This window comes from Poeciliopsis prolifica, unplaced genomic scaffold (genome assembly GCF_027474105.1).
Source record: "Poeciliopsis prolifica strain line A6 unplaced genomic scaffold, Auburn_PproV2 SCAFFOLD028, whole genome shotgun sequence".
In the NCBI taxonomy this organism is placed as follows: domain Eukaryota; kingdom Metazoa; phylum Chordata; class Actinopteri; order Cyprinodontiformes; family Poeciliidae; genus Poeciliopsis; species Poeciliopsis prolifica.
In genome coordinates, this window is record NW_026562403.1 from 6,559,952 (window position 1) to 6,579,948 (window position 19,997).

At 38.5% G+C, this 19,997-nt stretch overlaps 1 protein-coding gene across 1 annotated transcript in view; it reads left to right on the top strand.

Moving 5' to 3' along the window:
* The first annotated feature begins 1,980 nt into the window (after nt 1-1,980).
* Nucleotides 1,981-19,997, top strand: part of LOC129372028 (netrin receptor UNC5C-like) — a 190,815-nt gene continuing 172,798 nt past the window's right edge. The window contains exon 1 of the mRNA XM_055049000.1: nt 1,981-2,385. Within this exon, the coding sequence (XP_054904975.1) occupies nt 2,268-2,385 (118 nt within the window). The 5' untranslated portion in view covers nt 1,981-2,267. The remainder of the gene's footprint in view (nt 2,386-19,997) is intronic.

The following is a 19,997-nucleotide window of genomic DNA, read 5'->3' on the forward strand; positions in this document are numbered from 1 at the left end:
GTGCATGATAGATTCAAAGGAACTCTCCAGGTATGTTTTAAATGAGGGAATAACATCATAACATGACATTATGGTCAAAAAAGTTGATTTTACAAACTTTAACTAAAATTATTTATATATATTTAATGTCACATTAACAGTTGAACGAAATCTCAGAGATTTATGTATTATCTATGTCTTCAAAATCATAATGTATTTCAAAAATACAGAGTGATTACCAAAACTTTAAACAATGATACCAACATGAAAACGCTTTTTCCATAAATATCAAGACTATATGGTTCAAGGCAATCAAAATTTTTGGGCCCTGAGCTTCTGACCCTGAAGGCTTTTGTGAAAATCTGGCCCTCATTGCCTGTCATCAAAAATGAAATTTGGCAAATTTTCCTAGTGCATTTATTATTAATTTAGCTGGAAACAAGATTAAATTCCATCTCAAAAGTAATATCAGATCACATCTTCATTATGAAGACCTTTTAAAAATCCAATTGTCTGGTTGTGACTCACCAATTAAAAATTGATCACATTTGTTATATTCATCTCTGCAGTGTTTCATGATGCAGCTCTTCTCTATAACCTACTTCATGGTCATTTAGAATGCAGCCTGCTGAAGAATCTCATTTTATGGTTATAATATTATATTCTGTGTTCCTTTTTGAATACAGCATTTCCCCTTGTTGCAGACTGTGTAACATTTTTCCCCTTTGCTTATGTGTAATGGGATACACTTTGCCTTCAGGGAACAAAACTGCAACCTTGAGATCTTACTGTGTTGGAAGATCCAACAGACACGGCCATGAGGGGGCAGAGATAAGTTGATACACTCAGAGAACATATTTATTTTAATATGCTTTCTTTGCTGCTCTTCGTTTGGGTCCTTTGTTGAATATCTGGCACTCATTCATGGCCCCATCTTCAAGTGATGCTTGAATCACATATTGGAAGAAACGTAAGGAGAGCAACAGAATATTATAATGACGACGAACCTACACAAAACATGTTCCAATTTATCAATTCAGCCGTTTTGAGCTTTTAGGTACTTGAAAACACGAACTTGTCGAAGTTCATGTTGAACATCTTTACTTGTAGGTTCAACATGTTCTTTTATTTTTCAGATTCCACCATAGCAATTTACCGAAATAAAACTCGAGAAAGTCTGCCATGGTTGTTTGTTTCAGTGTGCCACTTCAAAGATTACATGAGTGCTTCTTGATAAATATGTCTATCTCAAAAATCTTCAATTCAAAATACTTTGGAAACATCCTGCTATTATATATTTAAAATGTTTATTTCTGCTAATTCCCAAGTTTATTGATAAACTAGTTGAGTGTACACACACCCAACTGTGTATTAAAACCCCTTTTCTATTTGTAGTCTAATGTAATATTCTAACCTTTGAATAAAACTGAGTTTTGGGTTTTCATTTGCTGTAAGTCACCATGACCAATTAAACATTGGAAATAAATCACTCTATGTGTAATGAAAATATTGATTTCAATTTATTCAGGTACTTGAATACATTAAACTTTTTATCGCCTTGTAATATCTGAGATAAAACTGCATAAGTGGCCCAATTTGGTCAAACCTCAAAAAGCTTTCCTACACCGAGCCTTGCATTAACTCTCACCTGCAAGCAAATTCACATACTTGAAAGCTTCGAAAACTGTCCATTAAAGGTCCACGTCGGAAATAATTAAAAGTTAAATCGCTTGCTTTATTTGCGCGACGGAAGCGTTCCATATCATTGACGCACTGAGAGATCATCACAAACACGACATGTACTTGAATTAAAAATATATATATATACATATAGATGTTATATATTAGGTTTTTGTTTTTCACTCAAGTATGCCCCGGAGTAAAGAGAGTGGCAGCCTGAAGCGGAGACGTAAAAAGTGAGAGGCTCACAGTGGTAGCCAGAGGGCGGTGGCATTTCTCTCTCTCTGCGTAAACGGAGACGGTGGCGGAACGGAGAGAGCGCACGGAGAGGAGAGCAGATCAGTGGCGAGGCTGCAGCGCCGCTGACACAAGTGGCGGGACCGAGCAGTCGTTTCCACCACCTCTCGCACAGCTTCAGCCGCCTGCAGCTTTCTCACAAACACTGGAACTATAGAGGCTTTGCAGCCACACCACCTGGCTTTGGACTTCATCTGCAGATCCTGTGCTGGACTAGCGGAGGGGGGTTCTTATTTCCCCCCGCCCACCAACACCATCGTGGACGGAGGAGTTGCGTGTGTTTGCGCGTTTTACGCCGTCTCTACTCCGTAATGGGCAAAAGTGGACTGAGGAGTGGAGCAGCGCCGGGGGGTTCTTGTCTGGTGAGAATGTTCGCCACGCCGGGGATCCTGGTTCTTTTGGTGCTTGCACACGCAGGAGTCGCTCAAGGTAAGGCAAGGGGAGCGCCTTTTATAATCACACCTTCCCACGTTTAAAAGTGATGAACCCTCTCCCTCGTTGCCGCATGCCAGAAGTAACTGAACCCATCTGATAGTTCTGATAGTTTTATTTAATCCCAGTTGATGCTGACGGGTCAGTCAGCATTTGCGCATATTTTCATCTAATGTAACTTGTTAGAATGATTTCCTTTATTCCGCAGTTATTGTAAGAAGATCGGAAGTCTATGACGAATCCGTAGAAATACTTCTAACAGTTTTCTCTCTTACTCAGTTCGGTTGTTTTCAGTAACAAACAGGCAAATCCACTCAGAGTTTGCAGCTCGGACCCAAACTCTGAAAGGTTCCGTTTCACGCTCAGGCCACTGATGTAATTTAGGAGCACTTTGCAAAAATATACAGGCGACGCTCCGCTGCCCAGATTGGAAAACCTATCCGAAGTGGGCTTTAAGCTACAGGACACCCGTCAAAAAGCTTCTAGGCAATTACAGATCTCACAGCAACTCCGCCGGATAGCTCAGTGCTGAAAGATCAAACCCCGAGGCTCCAAGATCAGAGCAGTTTACGTGATGATATTGGATAATATGCTCTAAAAAGGAGCTTAGTGTACATGATGGGACAATGTCCGGATGGGGAAATGATTTGCTTTTGGTATATTGCTGTATCCACTACATTACTCCCCCAAGTGAAGCATTAATGTGATATTGAAGTGATATTTCACCCAGCACCGCTGCTGGTAGTGGAGATCTAGGTTGATCAAAGAAACACGTATAAACTTTCTCCTATTTAGGTATTCCATTTCTTATTTGGGGAAAGTTGGAAATAGTACGCTTTTTTTTTTTTTTTTTAAAACAAGCTGCTTTATTCTCCACGTTTGCCTTGTAAAATGTTGGCCTTTTCCACCCCTGACCTGATCCTCTGCTTTGACATGACTATAATATTCCACTTGAAAAGCTGTTAAAAGAAAAAATACACAGTAATTTTCCCTGTCCATACTACAGGATGCAGTCCATAAATTGGTATTGACATTACAAATTGGCCAAGGGCTTTTGTGCTGCATTTGGGAAGTAATTGGACATGATGTTGCAGCTACCTTTCTCCCATTACCCGAGGGAGCAACATTTCAGCAACTAACTCCAGTATTCATTAGAGCTATTCTTCAATTGTTTGCAGCCAGATCAATAGATTGCAAATAAGATACACATTTTGAGCAGGTGGAATATATGCGATTCTGACACCAATGTGCAGTTTAAAGCTGATAAGTTGGAACTACTTCTGTGCTGAGGAGAATTTCTCTCATTCTACCTTCATCTATAAAGGCTTTTTTTTTTCTCTCCCCACTCTGTGTCTGGCTTGCCAGTTACGTTTTTGTGTATGTTCCACCCTGTGTCTCTGAAGTTCTTTTTTTGTGAGCACTCGTTAGTTCTACTCACAAACACAACCTAACTCTTGGGAGGAGGGTTGTTTTGTGTAGATGGCTTTTTTTCCTTGGTGCCTCATTGTGAAACTCTGCTCTCAACCAGTGTAGCTATTGACTGCAAATGTGAAATGAGAAATAAATATTTGCTCTTGCCAAATTATTTCTCATGCGTCACTGAGTATCTTATATCTTGCTTCTCCCTCCAGTTTCTACTCATCTTTTAAATATGTGCTCAGGCAAGTTTAATAGCTAAAATCTTTTCCATGGTTGTAACTTATCATTAGAATGGTAGTCTTTGTGGAAATTATTCTGGCACTGATTTAGATTAAAATCCAGTGACAAAGCAGGGGGAGCCTCAATCAGCGTTCTTAGATGTTTTTTTTTTTTTTTTTTTAAATAAAAACATGATCAGTGCACCTCTATTAGAAACAATGGTTTTATTTCCGGCCTTAAGGAATGCAATGGCTGTATTATGGATATGTTCCTGGATTGTGCTCTCCTTTAAACACACAATGGGAAGAGGGATAGTTTAGATCCACTCTGGGCTGCTAGAGCACATGTGACTGTTTTCTAACTAAGCCCCTCCCTCAAGCAGTTGAGCAATTATAAAGCCAATAGTGGAGCATCTTTATATTTGATGTAGGGTGAATGGGTGTTGCTGTACTCGAACTTAAAAGTCCCTTTTGTTTAATATAATCACTGAAATATTGAGCAGCCACATTGTACAATTCATTTTATATGGGATAATTGGGAAATTCTTTGGTGTGTTGGGATTCTAATAAGATCCAGACTCTAACATATTGTGCTTTGGGCTTTTTTTCTATTGAAACCCCAGTTTTTTAATAAGAGATATTTATTTTTTGATAAATTTGCTTGACCAGTTGTGTGGTTTCCAGCTCTTGAAACAAAAGAGGGCATGTATGAAGTGACCATCAATATCTACATTTCTTATTATCTCCAGTCCACATAGAAACGCCACTAACTAATTATTGTGTTTTTTCTAATACACACTTTTTTAAACCAAAAACTTATTTTTTGTGTAAATGGGAGGTGCAAACTGAACAGAAACTATCTTATAAAATATTGCTTTTGGAGTGTTCACTGACCAAGGTCTGACATTTTACAAATTCTTGTCACTTTTCAACAGAACACCATTCAAAACTGTGAAAAACCAAACCTTGAAAGGCACCAGGTACTTTCCACTGGTGCTATCCAAGCATTTCCCACTGGGAGGAGACCCAGGGGCAGACCCAAAACTTGCTGGAGGGTCAATATCTTCCTTTTTGGCCTGATAATGCTCACTTTTCTTTGCAATGAATCCCTAAAAAAAATTCATGCTTTCACATTACTTTCAGTTTCTTCTTTATGGATGCCTGAGATATTTTATCTGTAGTATTGCATGCTTTCTGCTTAGCATTGGCTGGACACCAGTAACAAGGTTTTAAAATGTAAAAGAATAGTGAAAATATAGTGTAACTCAGCACTGCACCTTCCCAACGTTCTCTTGTCTTTGCTTCCAATAAATACAAGAATTGATCAATAAATGACAAATTTTCTAACATACACAGCAAGTGTTTCTTCCAGTTTCACAAGCATGCCTGAATGTGAATATTGGTAAATGAAAGCCTGCAGGCCATCACTTGAACAGACTGATTAATGTTGACACATTTATTTCACCAAAAAATCAATGTTTTTAAAATGTAACTAAATATACTGGAAAGTGTTTGAGGTTGGATTTTATTAGGATATGTCATAGTTTGTTGAGTTCAAAACAAGTGTGATGATGCTGAAAGTGTTTGAGGTTGGTGTTTGTTTTTGAACTTGGCAGTTTGGGGACTGTCTTAGAGAACTCCTGTGGAGTGTGTACTTGCGGGTGTGTTTTTATGTGTGCATGTCTACGAACTTGGCACTATCGCTGCACTCCAGCAGAGCTTGCAGGGTGTTATGGCATTGGTTTGTATGCGTGCGCACACATGCGGCATGACGATCCTGCCAGGGCTACCATGCTGTCTCCCATTATGCTCTTATCCTGTCCCATGGTGTAGTTTATCCATGCAGGGTCCGGCGCTTGTAGGGGGGACAGCTGGGAATTATTGGAACTAAATAGGACACTTTGATTGGACGTGCTGCCCCAACTGGCAAAGTGCAATTGGTTGAGCTGGTTTTATGTAGTAAATTTGATGGTGGGCCTGTATCAGAAGGAGGGAGAACTGAATGAGTGAAGAAGGGAGATCTCTCTGGGTGGCTCGTACGGGCTTTGATCACTCCACTAGGACTTGACAAGCTGACTGCCTCAAATGCACACACATGTGCACGCTCACACACACTCATTCTCTCATGCACAGCAAGATATTTCTGCAGTGAAACAATGCTGCATTTTGTCCACATTCTCTGGGTGGTGTGTGAGCGTGCTCTGCATCAATGGTGTGTGCATGGACAGGCGTTCACAAGAGTGTGTGAAAGGAAGTCTTTGACTGTGTCTCAGACTCTCTTTTTTTTTTTCCAGTGGACCCTCCTGCTGCGAGCACCAGCCCAGTGATTGCAGATCTTCCTTGCCCTTCCTGTCCTTTAAAAAGTATATATTTCTGGTTAATTCATCCATGCATTTCATTGACTTTCACTTTTTATGTGACTAGTAGCAGGACATTTGTTGTATTTGCCTTTTCAATTCTATATCTGTATTCTTTTAGTCCTGTTGGCTGTTTAAGAGGTTGAATGACCTCTCTTCGCGATTCAAGTCCAATGACCTTGCTCGTCTCTTCATGGGTATCACGTCAACTTGTATTTGCGATGTTACATGACGTCCTACATGGTGTCAGGAGATGTAGAGAAAGAATTGCAATTTTTTGTCACGCCGACAGGGGATACAGGTGATCAATTATGCAAGTGAAATGTTAGAACTCTCTTGTACAAGCACTTTTTATTGTCTTTGGCTGAAAGGTGCTATATAAATAAAGTTGCCTTGCCTGGAACTTATTCTGTGAATGTGTTTCCATCTCTCCTCTAGCGCATGAACCTATTTTGGAAAAGCCAAAAATCACATTAAGCAATTTTAAAAACTTTTTCTTGAAATTGAGGAAGTTATTTTGAAATTTGCATTTTCCATCAACTTTTGCTAATGTGACACCTCAAAATGATTGAAGCATGGTCGCTCTCCTCTTTTGCTGCACTGTGAGGAGCTGTCTGACAAATCTGACCACTTGGTTAAATAAGTTAACAATGTTCACCCAACTGTTGCCACTTAGCCACTTTGTTGCTATATTTAGTGACTCGTCAAACTGGATTCTCCACATCAGGCTTGTTAAAGATTTGTGTTTAGCAAGAAAACTGCAATCGGTGCATCACTTGTCACAACTTGATATTCTGTTTTGTGGGACAAAAATTCTGTTTTCTTTTTTTTTCTTTTCTAGAAGATAACACACCAGGTTTAAAAAGATACTTTTTAAAATATTTGATAAATGGAGGCTCTTTTCTTGAACTCCACCATATGTCTCATTCTCCTCGGGGGGTAAACCCACAATTGAACATAAGAATGCATCCCTGTGTGGGTTTGTCTAAGTGCACTTGATTTTCTAGAGATGAGAAAAGAAAAACAGGAGAAAAAAAGAAAGAGATAAATGCCCTAAAACTGATTCCCTGCTTCTCCTGGTGTTGGGCATAATCCCTTCTAGAGTTTCATGTAAAGATCTGGAATTATGAATTTTTCATGGCCTCGGTAACAGAAGGCCTCATTTGGTGCTCTCATTTCAAGGCTTTTGAATTGTGTTAGCATTGTGCATCTCTGTGCATGTGGGATGGTGGCAGTGAGAAAATGCCCCTTATTTCCAATTGATGGCCTACTATATACTGCCAGTAGTGATAAAAATCACTCTTTGTGATCCAGTAGAGATAAAAATATTTGCAATTTTTCTTTTTTTTAATCTTTATAATAAGGTTTATTTTGTGACTTGACGAGGTGAAGTATGTTCTTTGGTCTCTATGTTCACTGTTACAAAATGACAGATGTTTTGTTAAAAATATCAGGTTGTAGTTTTCATATACTGACGTGTCCAAAATCATCACCAAGTTCTCCTGGTGTCAGACTTTTAACAAACTGGAATGAACAAACGGCATCTCAAATCCCTAAAGAAATCGGTTAGGCTTGGTGAATTACTGTCACCGAGTGCCAGGCTGCAGATTTTCTAACTGGTGTCCATGAGCTTACTACCCCACTCATGTCACTTGTCCCCATTTCTCTGCCTGGCTCAGTTTCCTCATATTTTCTGGCCTGTTTTCGCCTTTCCCATCTGCTTTCTCTGACATTCTTCTTGCTTTCTAACCTTCAGCTCGTTTTTAAAAAATTATTTCCCTCCTCTGTTGTTGTTTCACACAACCCTGTTTCCATTTTCTATGCAAATTTACTCAGAGTGTGGCCAGAACAGTGGACATATTGTTGTGCGTCTGAACTGGGTCTGGAAACAGCGGGACATTTTGTTTTTGTGTGCATGCGTTTGGTCATCGAAACTCATCAGTCAACCAGAAGGAGAGCACTTGCTTGCACAAACACAAGTTGAATGCAGACAGACTAATCTCAGAGAAAAGGGAAGAAGATTTGCGGATAGGTAGAGAAAACGAACTGCAGTTCGTGCCAGCTGCTTTCCATTGACATCTCACCCTGTATCTTTGCTGTGAGACCTTGCCTCTGTTCACTGCCGGCTGCTTAGGGTTTTCATGGTCTATATATTCTTTTTATTTGATCTTGTAAAACCTGCAGTAAATAGCTCAACTTGGTTTATTTGCTTCAAAAACAGGCAGTGAGCTGCACTTATGGGAGTCATGTGATCAGAAAAGGCATTTTTTTCCTTCCTGTGTGAAAACAGCAACTTGTGCCTCTCAGTTTAATCCTGTATCGTCTCTCCCGTGTCTGCCTCTGACACTTTTTGTTTGGATTCGAGCTAAAGATTGTGCCTGGTGTGGCTGCCATTTGTTTTCTCATGGAAATCTTAGCAGTAACCTATACGTCAAGTCGTTTAGTTTGGCAGGGGAAACTGTGCAATGACTTGGTTTATAAACTAATCAATCTTACTGGTCAAAATTAAGTCTCGTAGCTTATCAATAAAATTAAAGAGTAATTCTTGACTTCACCAAGGAGGTACTCCTTATATTTCATAAGGCAGAAGAGGAGAGTTTTTTTCAGTTTACTAAAAATTGCATTGAAAACATAATTCTAACATTAATAAAGCAATATCTTCCAGTTACTAATAAACAAGTTTTAAAAAAACAAGTCCAACTTAAAATATCTAAGAAGTAACATCAATAAAGAAGACAAAGAACTAGTACACAATACTTGTTATCTTGGGTTAATAATTGGAGATATGTCTCTTAGAAACATAGCTGGTTGAAAAGTGAAATGTTGTCAAGCATTTGTTTTGTTTTTATATGTGAAGAGGAAAACTATTTTATGGTTTAAATTGTAGTTTCATAACTTAAATTAAAGTGAAGAGGAAAGAAAAGGGAAAACTCTGCTGAAGGGGAAACAAAACAAAAATAACTTCTCAGAATGCCTTCTGCACAGAAAAAGGAAAGTACCTTTTAAGGTCCAACACATATTGTGGTATTAATTTGTTACTGTTGCAATCCAACATGATAATCTGCCGTTTGTCTCACTGGGATCTGATATCTAAGATAGATGAAAGCTTTTTAGGGTTCAGTTGTGAGGCCTGGTTTCAGAGATTGCACTTCCCTCTTTACCTCATCAACCAAAGTTGATCAGCCAATCAAAAGTAGACAAAAAGATAAAACAATAAAATTTTAGTTCATATACTGGTGTCACTGATGAAGTACATACAGAAAGGGAAAGTTTGGAAGAAGCTTTCCCTTAGGAGACAGACATGACCAGCAGATGGGCCTCGGTTGTGTTGGCATAGTGGTCTTTTTGCGCGTTTGGGGCTAAAGAGCCCTATTTGTGTTGCCATGAATATGTGATTAAGTTACCATTGAGAAAGACAATATGTCGCGACAGGAGGTCCACAGAGCTGGGGCCCAGGTACTTTTGTTTCCACCAAAAGCTTGTTATGTATATTGTACTGTTTTCACAGCATGGGAGAGGAAGAATAAAAGAGGAGGAAAATGAGGGCCAAGTCTGAAAAAAATAGCAGTATAGGGTGATGAAGAAATGAAGAAGAAACTGAGAATTAGACAAAATACAAAGAAAATTTCATAAGAGAATATGTCTTTCTCCTCTCCTCTTTATGAGACAGAGAAGAGAATTTGAAATTCAGGGTCTTTTTGATGTTAAACAATGCTTCACTGTAAAAGCCCATTGAACTCTGGGTTGGTAATGGTGAGAGGAAGTGGAGGGAGTAGAAAAGGAGGGTGCAAGCACCCTGAAAGATTAGTCTTTCTCTTCCTCATATTTTTCTCCACTTCATTCTCTCCCTCTCTTGTTTCCTTTTATTCATCAAGTGTCTTTCAGATCTAATTCCTCTTTTTTCCACTTCATCCAAGCTTCAACTGCCCTACAACCCTCTCACTGCTATCTCTGTAGATCCTAACAGTAACTTTTTTCCTCCTTCTCCTGACCCACTCAGTCCTTGCTAAAGCTGTCTGATAGTCCAATGATCCATCTCAGGGAATATGCAAAAACTTGAATCCATAATTACTTTAATCACCACTGTAACTTTTTATCTTCTCAGCTTACATCTGGGTTTGCACACGGGCATGCACGCATACACAGATGAGGTATGCTTGCTCCTGAAAGAGTATATTGTAATTCTGAAGAATGGCATGAAAAGGGGGATTTAGTGTGTTGTACAATAACCTTTGGCTCGTCTGTTTTCCTGCTGTAGAAATTATGTAATTTACCTTCCAATTCTTTATGTTGACAGTAAAAATAAGGGTGCAACCCACACGCATAGAATATGCAAATATAACAGAAACTATCAATTCATCTATAGTCTATTCCCACTTATCTTTGCAGAGTGGTGGGGATGTCAGTGGTGGCTATCTCCACCATTTATGTACCCTGTACCCCGGCAAGTGGCAGGGTACAGGCTGTAAAGATCACCAGTTCATTGCATGTCAACATAGAGGCACACAGGATAAGCAAACATGCACACTCACCTAAAGAGAGTTTAGAGAGACTGGCTGACCTGACAGTATTTGGAGGAAGCTGCAGCACCTGGAAAGAACCATTCACAGTGAGAGCATGCACTGTAACCCCCCCGCAAGCTTTGGGTATTTCCCAAGTTGGGAAAGAAGGTCCTGGGTTCGAACTTGTGACCTTCTTGCTTTGAGGCAACAGTTCTACCAACTGTTCCGCTGTGCAGCCAGAAAAGTTATTAATATAAAGATTTTATTTTGTAGAAATTGAACAAAAGTGCACACAGAAACTAATGTGGTAGTCCACTTGTGATGGTGTATATAAACCTGAAATATTTTACTCTGTAGGTGACAAGATAACATGTAAGCAGTTTACTTTGATTCATTTCAACACAGCATTCTAAGTGGCTCATAAATATGGGCAGCACTTTGCTGAAAAGGCATGTTTCATACGTTTGGAGCACGGCTGTGTATGAATGTGTGTGCGGATGAAATGTCACATTGTTAGTTTCCAGAATTATCTGTGCACGCAGCATTTTTTCCGTCCCCCGAAGGAATACAGGTAGGACGGTGCCAAAGGTGGAGATTGGAGACAAAGGAAAGAGCATAATGACTTTCCACTGTTAAAATCACGGCTTTGTGAAATCTTTTGTTTTCCTGTAAAATGCTGAACATAGAGGAGCAAAAGGAGGCAGCGGGATCAGAGGAACGAGGTGGAGCAGCGCTAAACACATGGAAGTAGAAAGATATAGTGACTTGGATATGGGAGCTCTGTGAGCAGAAAAGACTGTTTGGATAGCAATTAATCTCAGTCTTTAGAGGGACGAAAGTAATCTGTTAAAGAAAAAAAGCCTGGATATGGTCTTTGCTGGAATTTACAGTACACTTTTATAGAAACCGCAATATTTGCATCCATTTCCCTTGTTTGGCTTATTTATGAATTATGATTAGTAAAGCTGTAATTACCTCTGCCCCTTACTGTTTGATTCTGGGTTGATGGAACTCGTCCATTATTGTGACTAGATGCAAAAGGAATAAAATTAGACAGGTGATATATTGTACAGATTTTCTGTTGAATTGGTGAATTTCAACCATGAATTTCTTCCTATTGAGTCAGTTTTTATGCTAACCCTGGAGCAGTACTATTGCTAGTTTTATAAATACATGCCTTTCAATAATTTGGTTTTTCGCAGCCAGGGAGAAAGCTTAGTGATATGTCATTATGATAAGATGTCTCTTCTGGTCAATGTTTGATATTCTTTTTTTGGGATTTTGAATTTATGTGGAGGTTCACAGAATAGTGAAAAAGCTAAATTACACAGATTATTGCGTTCGTCTCAAAAAGGTGAACTTACAAAAAGTTGTCCAGATATGTTATGTTAACAGGACTTTATGTTTGAAGAGTCCTGATTAGCATTTCAGATCTGTGAATATAATTGCAAACAAGGGATTAAATGTATCATTAAATGTATCATTTGAACCGAGTTTCATTAATGTGACTCTGCAATGTCAGAAAGCACACTTCTTTGGATAAATTTAAATGGTCCATACTCAAATTCAGATAATAGTAATTCATTAAATATGTAGATAAAATATGAACTCAGCTTTGTGTCCTTCAGGACAGAAAGGGCAACATTAAAACATAAACGGAGTTTAGAGAAAAGTCAACTTTAAGGTTATTCAGCCGTGGCTCCAGACGAGTTTAACAGTGGAGGCATCGACTTATTTTGGGAGGGCAAAATTAATCGACATAGCTGAACGTAGACATCAGTAGCCTACAGCAGTGGTCTCCAACCTTTTTATTACCGTTGACCGGTCAAGGCTTGGCAATTTCACTGTGGCCCGGAGGGCACTGGGTTACAGGCTACTTGTCAACAAGGTCAAAGTGCTGTATTGATTTTAGCTCGTCATCATTTAGCTAACATTACCTGCATCCAACAGCACTACTCAACTCAAGTCGTTTAGTTTGGCAGGGGAAACTGTGCAAAGTTCTTTGCGTTATGCTAGTTTGCTGCCATGACTCCAACACACCTGCTTAGGTGTGTAGCAGCAGGTCTCCGTCGCTGCCGCGCAGGTGTAAACCCAGCGCGAGCATCTTGGCGCTCATTTTACTTTTGAAGGCGGCTCGGAAAAACAGGTTACAACATGTTAACAATTGATTAAACAGTTTTAACTGCTGGGAGAATTGACAGAGGACGCAGATATGGGAAGTGCTGAAGCCCCTACTTTTACATGCTACACCTACACTAATGATGTAAACAATCAAAGCGTATGAAGCCTGTGGCGACATACACAGTTTAACGGGATTTTTTAAAATTAATAACCATCATTGATGTTTGTATAAAGAGCGTGTTTGTAAGTATAGCAAGAAAAACTTTAATGAGAATATTTACTGATATAATGACAGTAATTTGCCACATGCTGGGGTATCATCTAAGAGGTTACTAATAGAGCTTAGATGGCAACATTTTATATCCACGTTGCAATATCTGTTCGTATTATGAAGCTCCCCTGATGTCATTTTCCATTTCTGTTGCACTGCATGCATCCTAATATATTAAATTATTTCTCATTTAAATGCTAAGATTATTTTGTTTATGTTGCAATTCCAAGCAATTTTTCTAACCCTGACATAGCAATTAAGTATTTTCTATGATGTTTCTAGGATTCCATTTTACACAAAAAAACACTGTAAACTCTTTTGAAATCACTCCAATTCTTTCTGTTCGTCTTTTCACTTTTTACAGGCCAAGTGCCTATGCTAAGCTCACAGTGACCAAACTAGTGATAACCAAACTATTGAATAAATGAGAAGTTTAAACTTTCTCATTCTGAGCTCAGTTTATCCTGTGCAGCCTCCGGGAATTGTCTTTTGAAATAAAGGCTTTGTCAAGGAATGAAGTAAAATATTGTAGCTCAGGACCTCACTATTATAAAATGGAACTCTAAATTTCCTCCTTAAAGTGAAGTAAAACCCCCTCAAGGTGGCATCCTGTGTCATTTTGTGAAACCTTTCTGATATTTATGATTTTAATATATATTTTTTATTTTTGTGAGCAGGAGCATTTGTCTTCAAATGTTGCAACCCTCTCTGGATTCTGTGCATCTTGTATTTATGTTTGTTGCCTTTAAATGTTTTCCTTTAAATGTTTTGCTTTCTTTCTTCTACAATGTAAGTAATTTTTAGTACGAGGATAGAGTACTGCTTTGAATGATGTACACCAAAAGAAAACATTGGCATCCTTCTGGTTTATATCAAAACTTGCGCTCAAGCACACTTGAAGGTTCTGGAATAGCGTTTAACCTCCACCACATATGTATGAGCTTTTTTCCTTATTTTATTCAGCTGACATCATCATCATCTTCATCATACTTTTCTCAAAGCACAGCTGTTGTGGTGGTGCAGTAACATTTTTTTTTTTTTTTTGGAAAACAAACTGGCTCAGTGTTTAATGACATGTGGCTGAGTTAGTGAGCCAATACTGGGAAATCACACAAACGCACATACACACAGCACACTAAGGAATAAGTGTCTCTGTCCTGGTCCTGGTCAATACAAGCATACAAGGGGGTTTTTAGGAAAAGGAGCAAACACTCACAAGGCTACATTGGGGTGGCTTGGGCTTTTTGGGAGTTAGTACAAATGTGAATTAAATGTGTGTTTCCAAATAGACTAGTTGTGTTTTCGGCAGGATTTTTATGAATCCTGTTATTCTCCGTCTCTCATCTTTTGTAATTTGGCTTCCATGCTTGCCAAAAAATATTAAAGAGGCACATAGATGGTCCTACTCATATGGTATCTCCTATGTTAAGTTTAGTTTAAAATTGGGTTTACATGTTATGAAAATCTGATTTTGAAACAAATTCATATGCCTGAAACCTTTCACGGTTGTCATTTTACTACATAAAAGGAACCGTACAGACAAATTCCGAGTCAACTGCATAGATTTCAAATTGATTTTAATTAAATAACTCAGTAAAGTTCAGTTTATTGTTGAAATTAGTTAAAATGTCTGGTTTTATGTGTTACAGCAGTATATAATTGTAATGTGCAAAAATGATGGATTGGATTTCAAAACGTTGACCTACATAATGTATAGAACTGAAATACACTGCAACATAATATTATGTTTGATACTTTTGTAAGGAAATATCTAATTATAAAAAAACTAGTTTTGATGAAATTACATTTAGAATAATTTTTAGATATACCATTGTAATATTTCTACTTTAAACCTTCTGCAACATAATAAAGATACAAAATAAAAGCCCATGTACTAAATGTGAAAAGTAGCACATAGTCAAAAAATAAAACTAGCTAATGACATCATTTAGTTGTCAGAGTATGAAAGCATCTGCAGCATGAGGTCAACAGAAACTTTACATGAATGGCACAACATGAAACCCGGCATAAAATAACAGCAATGGGCCCCAGTTGTTGTATTACTCTGTATGGAAATCCGTTGCAAGTGTCCATCTGCAAGTCATATATTTAGCATTTTTGCAGTGACATCATGTGTATGGGGTTACTTTTGTGAGAGCAGATGAATAAGCACATAACTTACATCATAGTGGTATAGTAGGGTTATTTTACCACATCAAAGAGTATGTAAGCGCTTTTGAGCCACCCGTGCTTTCTCAATTCTCTGTGTCCATCTCTGTTTTCCTTTGACTACAGCTCCCTTTCTCTTTCGTTCCTCCTCTCTTTTTTTTTCTCTGCTTCGGATACAGTCTTCCGTTTTTTCCATCAGTGCTTCCTTCCTGGGGGATAGAGGAGATTTAACTTTGAACAAAAAGAAAGAAGACGGAAAACTTTGCTGAAATTTTTGAAACGTATTCCCCCATCTCTGTTCTAAGAAATGTCATCCACACCCAAGGAACAGTTTCAAAAGAAGCAGAAAGTAGCTAGCTAAAGCCAGACAATGCCCACGGCTCCCTCTAGCTCTCGCAAATCCTTGTATTGTTGCTGTGGTTATTTGTGTTGCCTCTTCCTCTTGAGCCCTCCAGGGTTTTGGTTTATCTATGCTCAGTGCTGAGGTCTTGTCGGAAAATAAGAGTAGGGTTGCCGTTTTGGCCTCAGGTCAACTTACAACACTTGAAAGTTTGTTTTTGGTGTGAAAATAAACTCTGAACTTTTAGTTCTCATTGGATGTGTTGCTATTTTTTTTTTGTTCCTGACATTGTGCTATGTTTCACTGCATGTTTCACTGTTTTAGTTCAGCTGTGAAGCATGCTCCAGAGTCCACACCTGCTCAGCAGGCCCCATTTAACGGCATCCTAAATACATCAGACAATGAAGTTATGCATTTTGACCACACTTAGCATCTGGTGTGCATACAGAATACTGTGAACTGTAATAAGTTGCCTGATGGAAAATAACTGAATGCTATTGAAATGTCACATGAGATGGAGAAAACTATTCAATCTCTTCTGCTTTGTAGGAAGAAGTTTCTCAATTGGTTTGTGAGGGAAATCAGAAATCAGCAGTTTAGAGTGACAGCCAAGTTGTATGACAGTGTGTAGGCTTTACAATATTTCAGTGATGTGTTTTAGTGTGACCACTGTGCATAAAACTATGTGCGACACTTCTGAGCACTCAATTCTCCCTGAAAATGGCTGTGTGCTCTTATTGCTAGTTAGAAACAAATACTGAATAATTGTCTCAAATGTCTGTATTAAAATTCCCTTTCCACAACAATTCAAGAGCATGTTTCACTATTTAATCCTCTATTTTGTAGCTTTCAGGGGGAAAAGGCTGTCTTCCTTCTTCCCTGGATAGTTTCTTCGATGTGGGGTAGACTTTGGTTTATGTCCCTAAAGCTTTTAGTTCCACTGCTCTGGATCTGCAAAGCTAAAGGGGGGAGGCATGTCTAATGAATTATTTACAGAGCACAGAGTTAAGATAACAAAATGCTTCAGAGTTTCAGACGCACTGGTGCCATCAAAGGTATGCAGGCTATTCACTCACCTGGGCAATAGGTCTGGAACAAACTTATATTATTAGCTATTTCTTACAAAGTGCCTCACCTAAAATGGAAAAAAAAATGCTTTTGCAAATTAACTTAAGCCACCACAATATTTCTACATGTTAAATGACAACTTGTAGCAAAGTGAAAGAGGGACGCCTTACTGTTCTGCTCTGGAATCACTGTTGGTCAGATATAGTGCAGGTAAAACTGGGCTGTTCTCCTGAGCCCATTGGATAACGTGAACATTTTGGAGATGACAGTTAAAAAGCTAAAATTGGCATTTTTGAGCTTTATATCATGTTAAAATGTTATCCCCTCATCAACTTCGTTGTTAACTTAGTTCCTTAATGTGTGTTTGAACAATCCTTGAATTTGCAGTGGTAGCTATTTGGAGGTTCTTAAGCATTTGCTTTCACAAAGCACCGCCTATTTCTACTTTGGCCTCACAGAGCACCCCTCCATGACTCACCTCCATCAGACTAGTAGCAGCAGCAATTAGATAAGACCTGGTGGACCTGTGAGTCTGCTGAGTTTATTTTATGATCTAATTCTCAGTGCAACACTACTAAGAGCAGTTGTCAACAGGATAATGGAGAAGCATTGTTGTGATGATGTGGTGAAGGCGGATTATTGGAATAAGCTGGAGCATTTTTAAGAGGCAAAGGCCAATTTCAAGGCGCCAAATTTCTGTTAAATTGTATTTGTTGTACACAGCATTTTATAGCAAGTGAAGGTCACCAAGTTAATTGATAGGGCTATTAAATGACAACATTTTTAAGGTTCTCCTATTTTGTCCAGACTGTATACAAGTTAAGATTCTTTAAGCTGTCAGCATACAAGACTTTCTTCATATTTTTTTGATTGTCTGTTGCAACCAATTGGTCTTCAGAAATCAATCTAAACCATTTTGCCAAGTCAGACTTGGCAAAACCATTTTGCCAAGTCTGATTTATGAATTGGGTAAATTTCTCTCACAAACACAGATATACACATGTCTTTTAGGTCTTCTAAAGTGGACATTTAATAATCAAAGACCTTTTCCTTTGGGCTGCTCCACGGAGTAGGTCGCACACAAACACTCCACTTGTGCGACACAGTATTGATTCTGAGTGTTTTTCTTTTGCTGTTGGTTAAACAAGACAGTAATAATGGAGCAACATTGTTTAGACTGCTTATTGAACTGTGACTGGCCAAATTGATTGCTGTCTTCAGCTTTGGGAATGCATTTGAGTCTGCTTGTGTGTACATGACTTTGACTTTGTAACGTGGGTAGTTGCTAGTATTAATGTCTGTTTGCTACCGCTTGCGACAAAGTAAAGGACAAGCTGTTACTTGAAAGAACATTTTCTTATCTGAGCTTCTTCCACTAATTCTTCTGTTTTAGTGTTAGCCTACTGAAAAGGAAGCAAAGATATAACTTCTGTAAAATAAAGGCTTTCATCAACAATAAGGGGGCTGAAACAGCTCGCACAGAAAACAGTGATGCCTCAAATAGTACGCTGATCATTTATGACATGCCAAAGCAAAACCAGGAATAAGGAACCAGAGCAAAAATGGAGACTTGTTCCTGGTTTTGCCATGGCCTATTACATTTTATTTATGTATTGATGAAAGCACTGTAAAGCAGACTGGATGAATCTGTCTAATTTTGCAAGTGAATTAAAATTGTTTTGTTGTCTTGCTACCTATCCCTGGTGTGCAGTGTTGGTGCAATTAATCAAACTGAACTTATGGTGTGAAATAATCAGATGCTTTCTCTCTGGTTCCAAAAAACATGAAGGATAAAGTTTCTGTTTTGGTGGATAATTAGCTGTTTTGCAAAAGTTTTCAAATCATTTCTCCATCCAACAGAATAGGAAGGGAACAGATCATGGGTGTATCTCTGTCAGAGGTTGGGCCTCAAAAGACAACTCTTAAGTATCCAGCTCCAGGTTTTATATGCAAGAATCAGTTTCTTATCAGTGATGTCAAAGCACAACTAATTAGATTGAATAAAATGCATGGCCAACATTATCTGCTTGTTTTAGAAAATAATAATCTCTCCCATAAAATCTGGTGATCATTGCTCACCACTTGCAGAATGTATGTTGCTTTTGGTCTGAAAATCACATAGAACATTGTGAATTTTGCCTACTGCAGACAGCTTTTATCTTTTTGCTTGTCAATTTGCCTTTTTTTTAATTCAAAAACAACAAGAATTGCACTAGGTGAGTCCAGATGTATTTGAAGACTTCATAAGTACACCTAAAAGAAAGAGATATTTGGGTCTTGTTATTATCTTTTGAAGTGCTTTCCTCAAGGCTTCAAAATAATTCATTGAGGTCTTTGCATTTTCATTCATCACAAGTTTCTTTGATACAACACAAGGTTGCACTGTCGAAAAATTTCCAGGCCTAAGGCCCTACAAGCATGTATGAATAATTCATGTTAGCTTAATATTGAAATTGGTCATTTGTTTCCATGCCAAGGCCCTGTGAAAGGGGAATTAAAGAACACTTTGACACTCAGTCATGAACCATCGAGATGTTTTGATTTGACACTGAGTGGATTCAGTATTTTTTATTTTTTTTATGAGCAGAAACTCTAAAGCACTTCAGATGTTTCAGCGCTCTTCACATCCTAGCCTCAACCGCTGAATTGGTCTCTGAGAGACCCAGAGGGAGATGCCCTGTTGGCATTTTCTGCTCTTTCATTAAAGCTCTTCCGTTATTCACATGTATGCTTGCAAACATCCTTGTACGCAGTTAAGTCAGATGTATGCAGTGGTTTATGTGGCATACCGAACCACACTTATACTTGGAGTAATGAAGAAATGTGCACAAGCCATTGTGTACCTTTTAAATATAAATATGTAACCTAGATTCTTTCATGAAAATAATATAATGATACGTAAAGTGAGCTACTTGCACTGCTATTTCTCTACAGATTTTTACACTTTTTAAAACATAACTAAATTATTTGGACTAAAAATGCATCAATTCTTTAAGCTGGTTCATTTGAAGGGGTTTGGGATTCTGCTTCTTCTGTCTCCCTGACTCATGCTGTGTCTTGTTCTCACTTTCCTTCTTTATTTTTACCTCTTCTGCTTTTTGCCCCCATCTTCTTACCGTAAAGGCCAGAGGCACCATCCTTGGG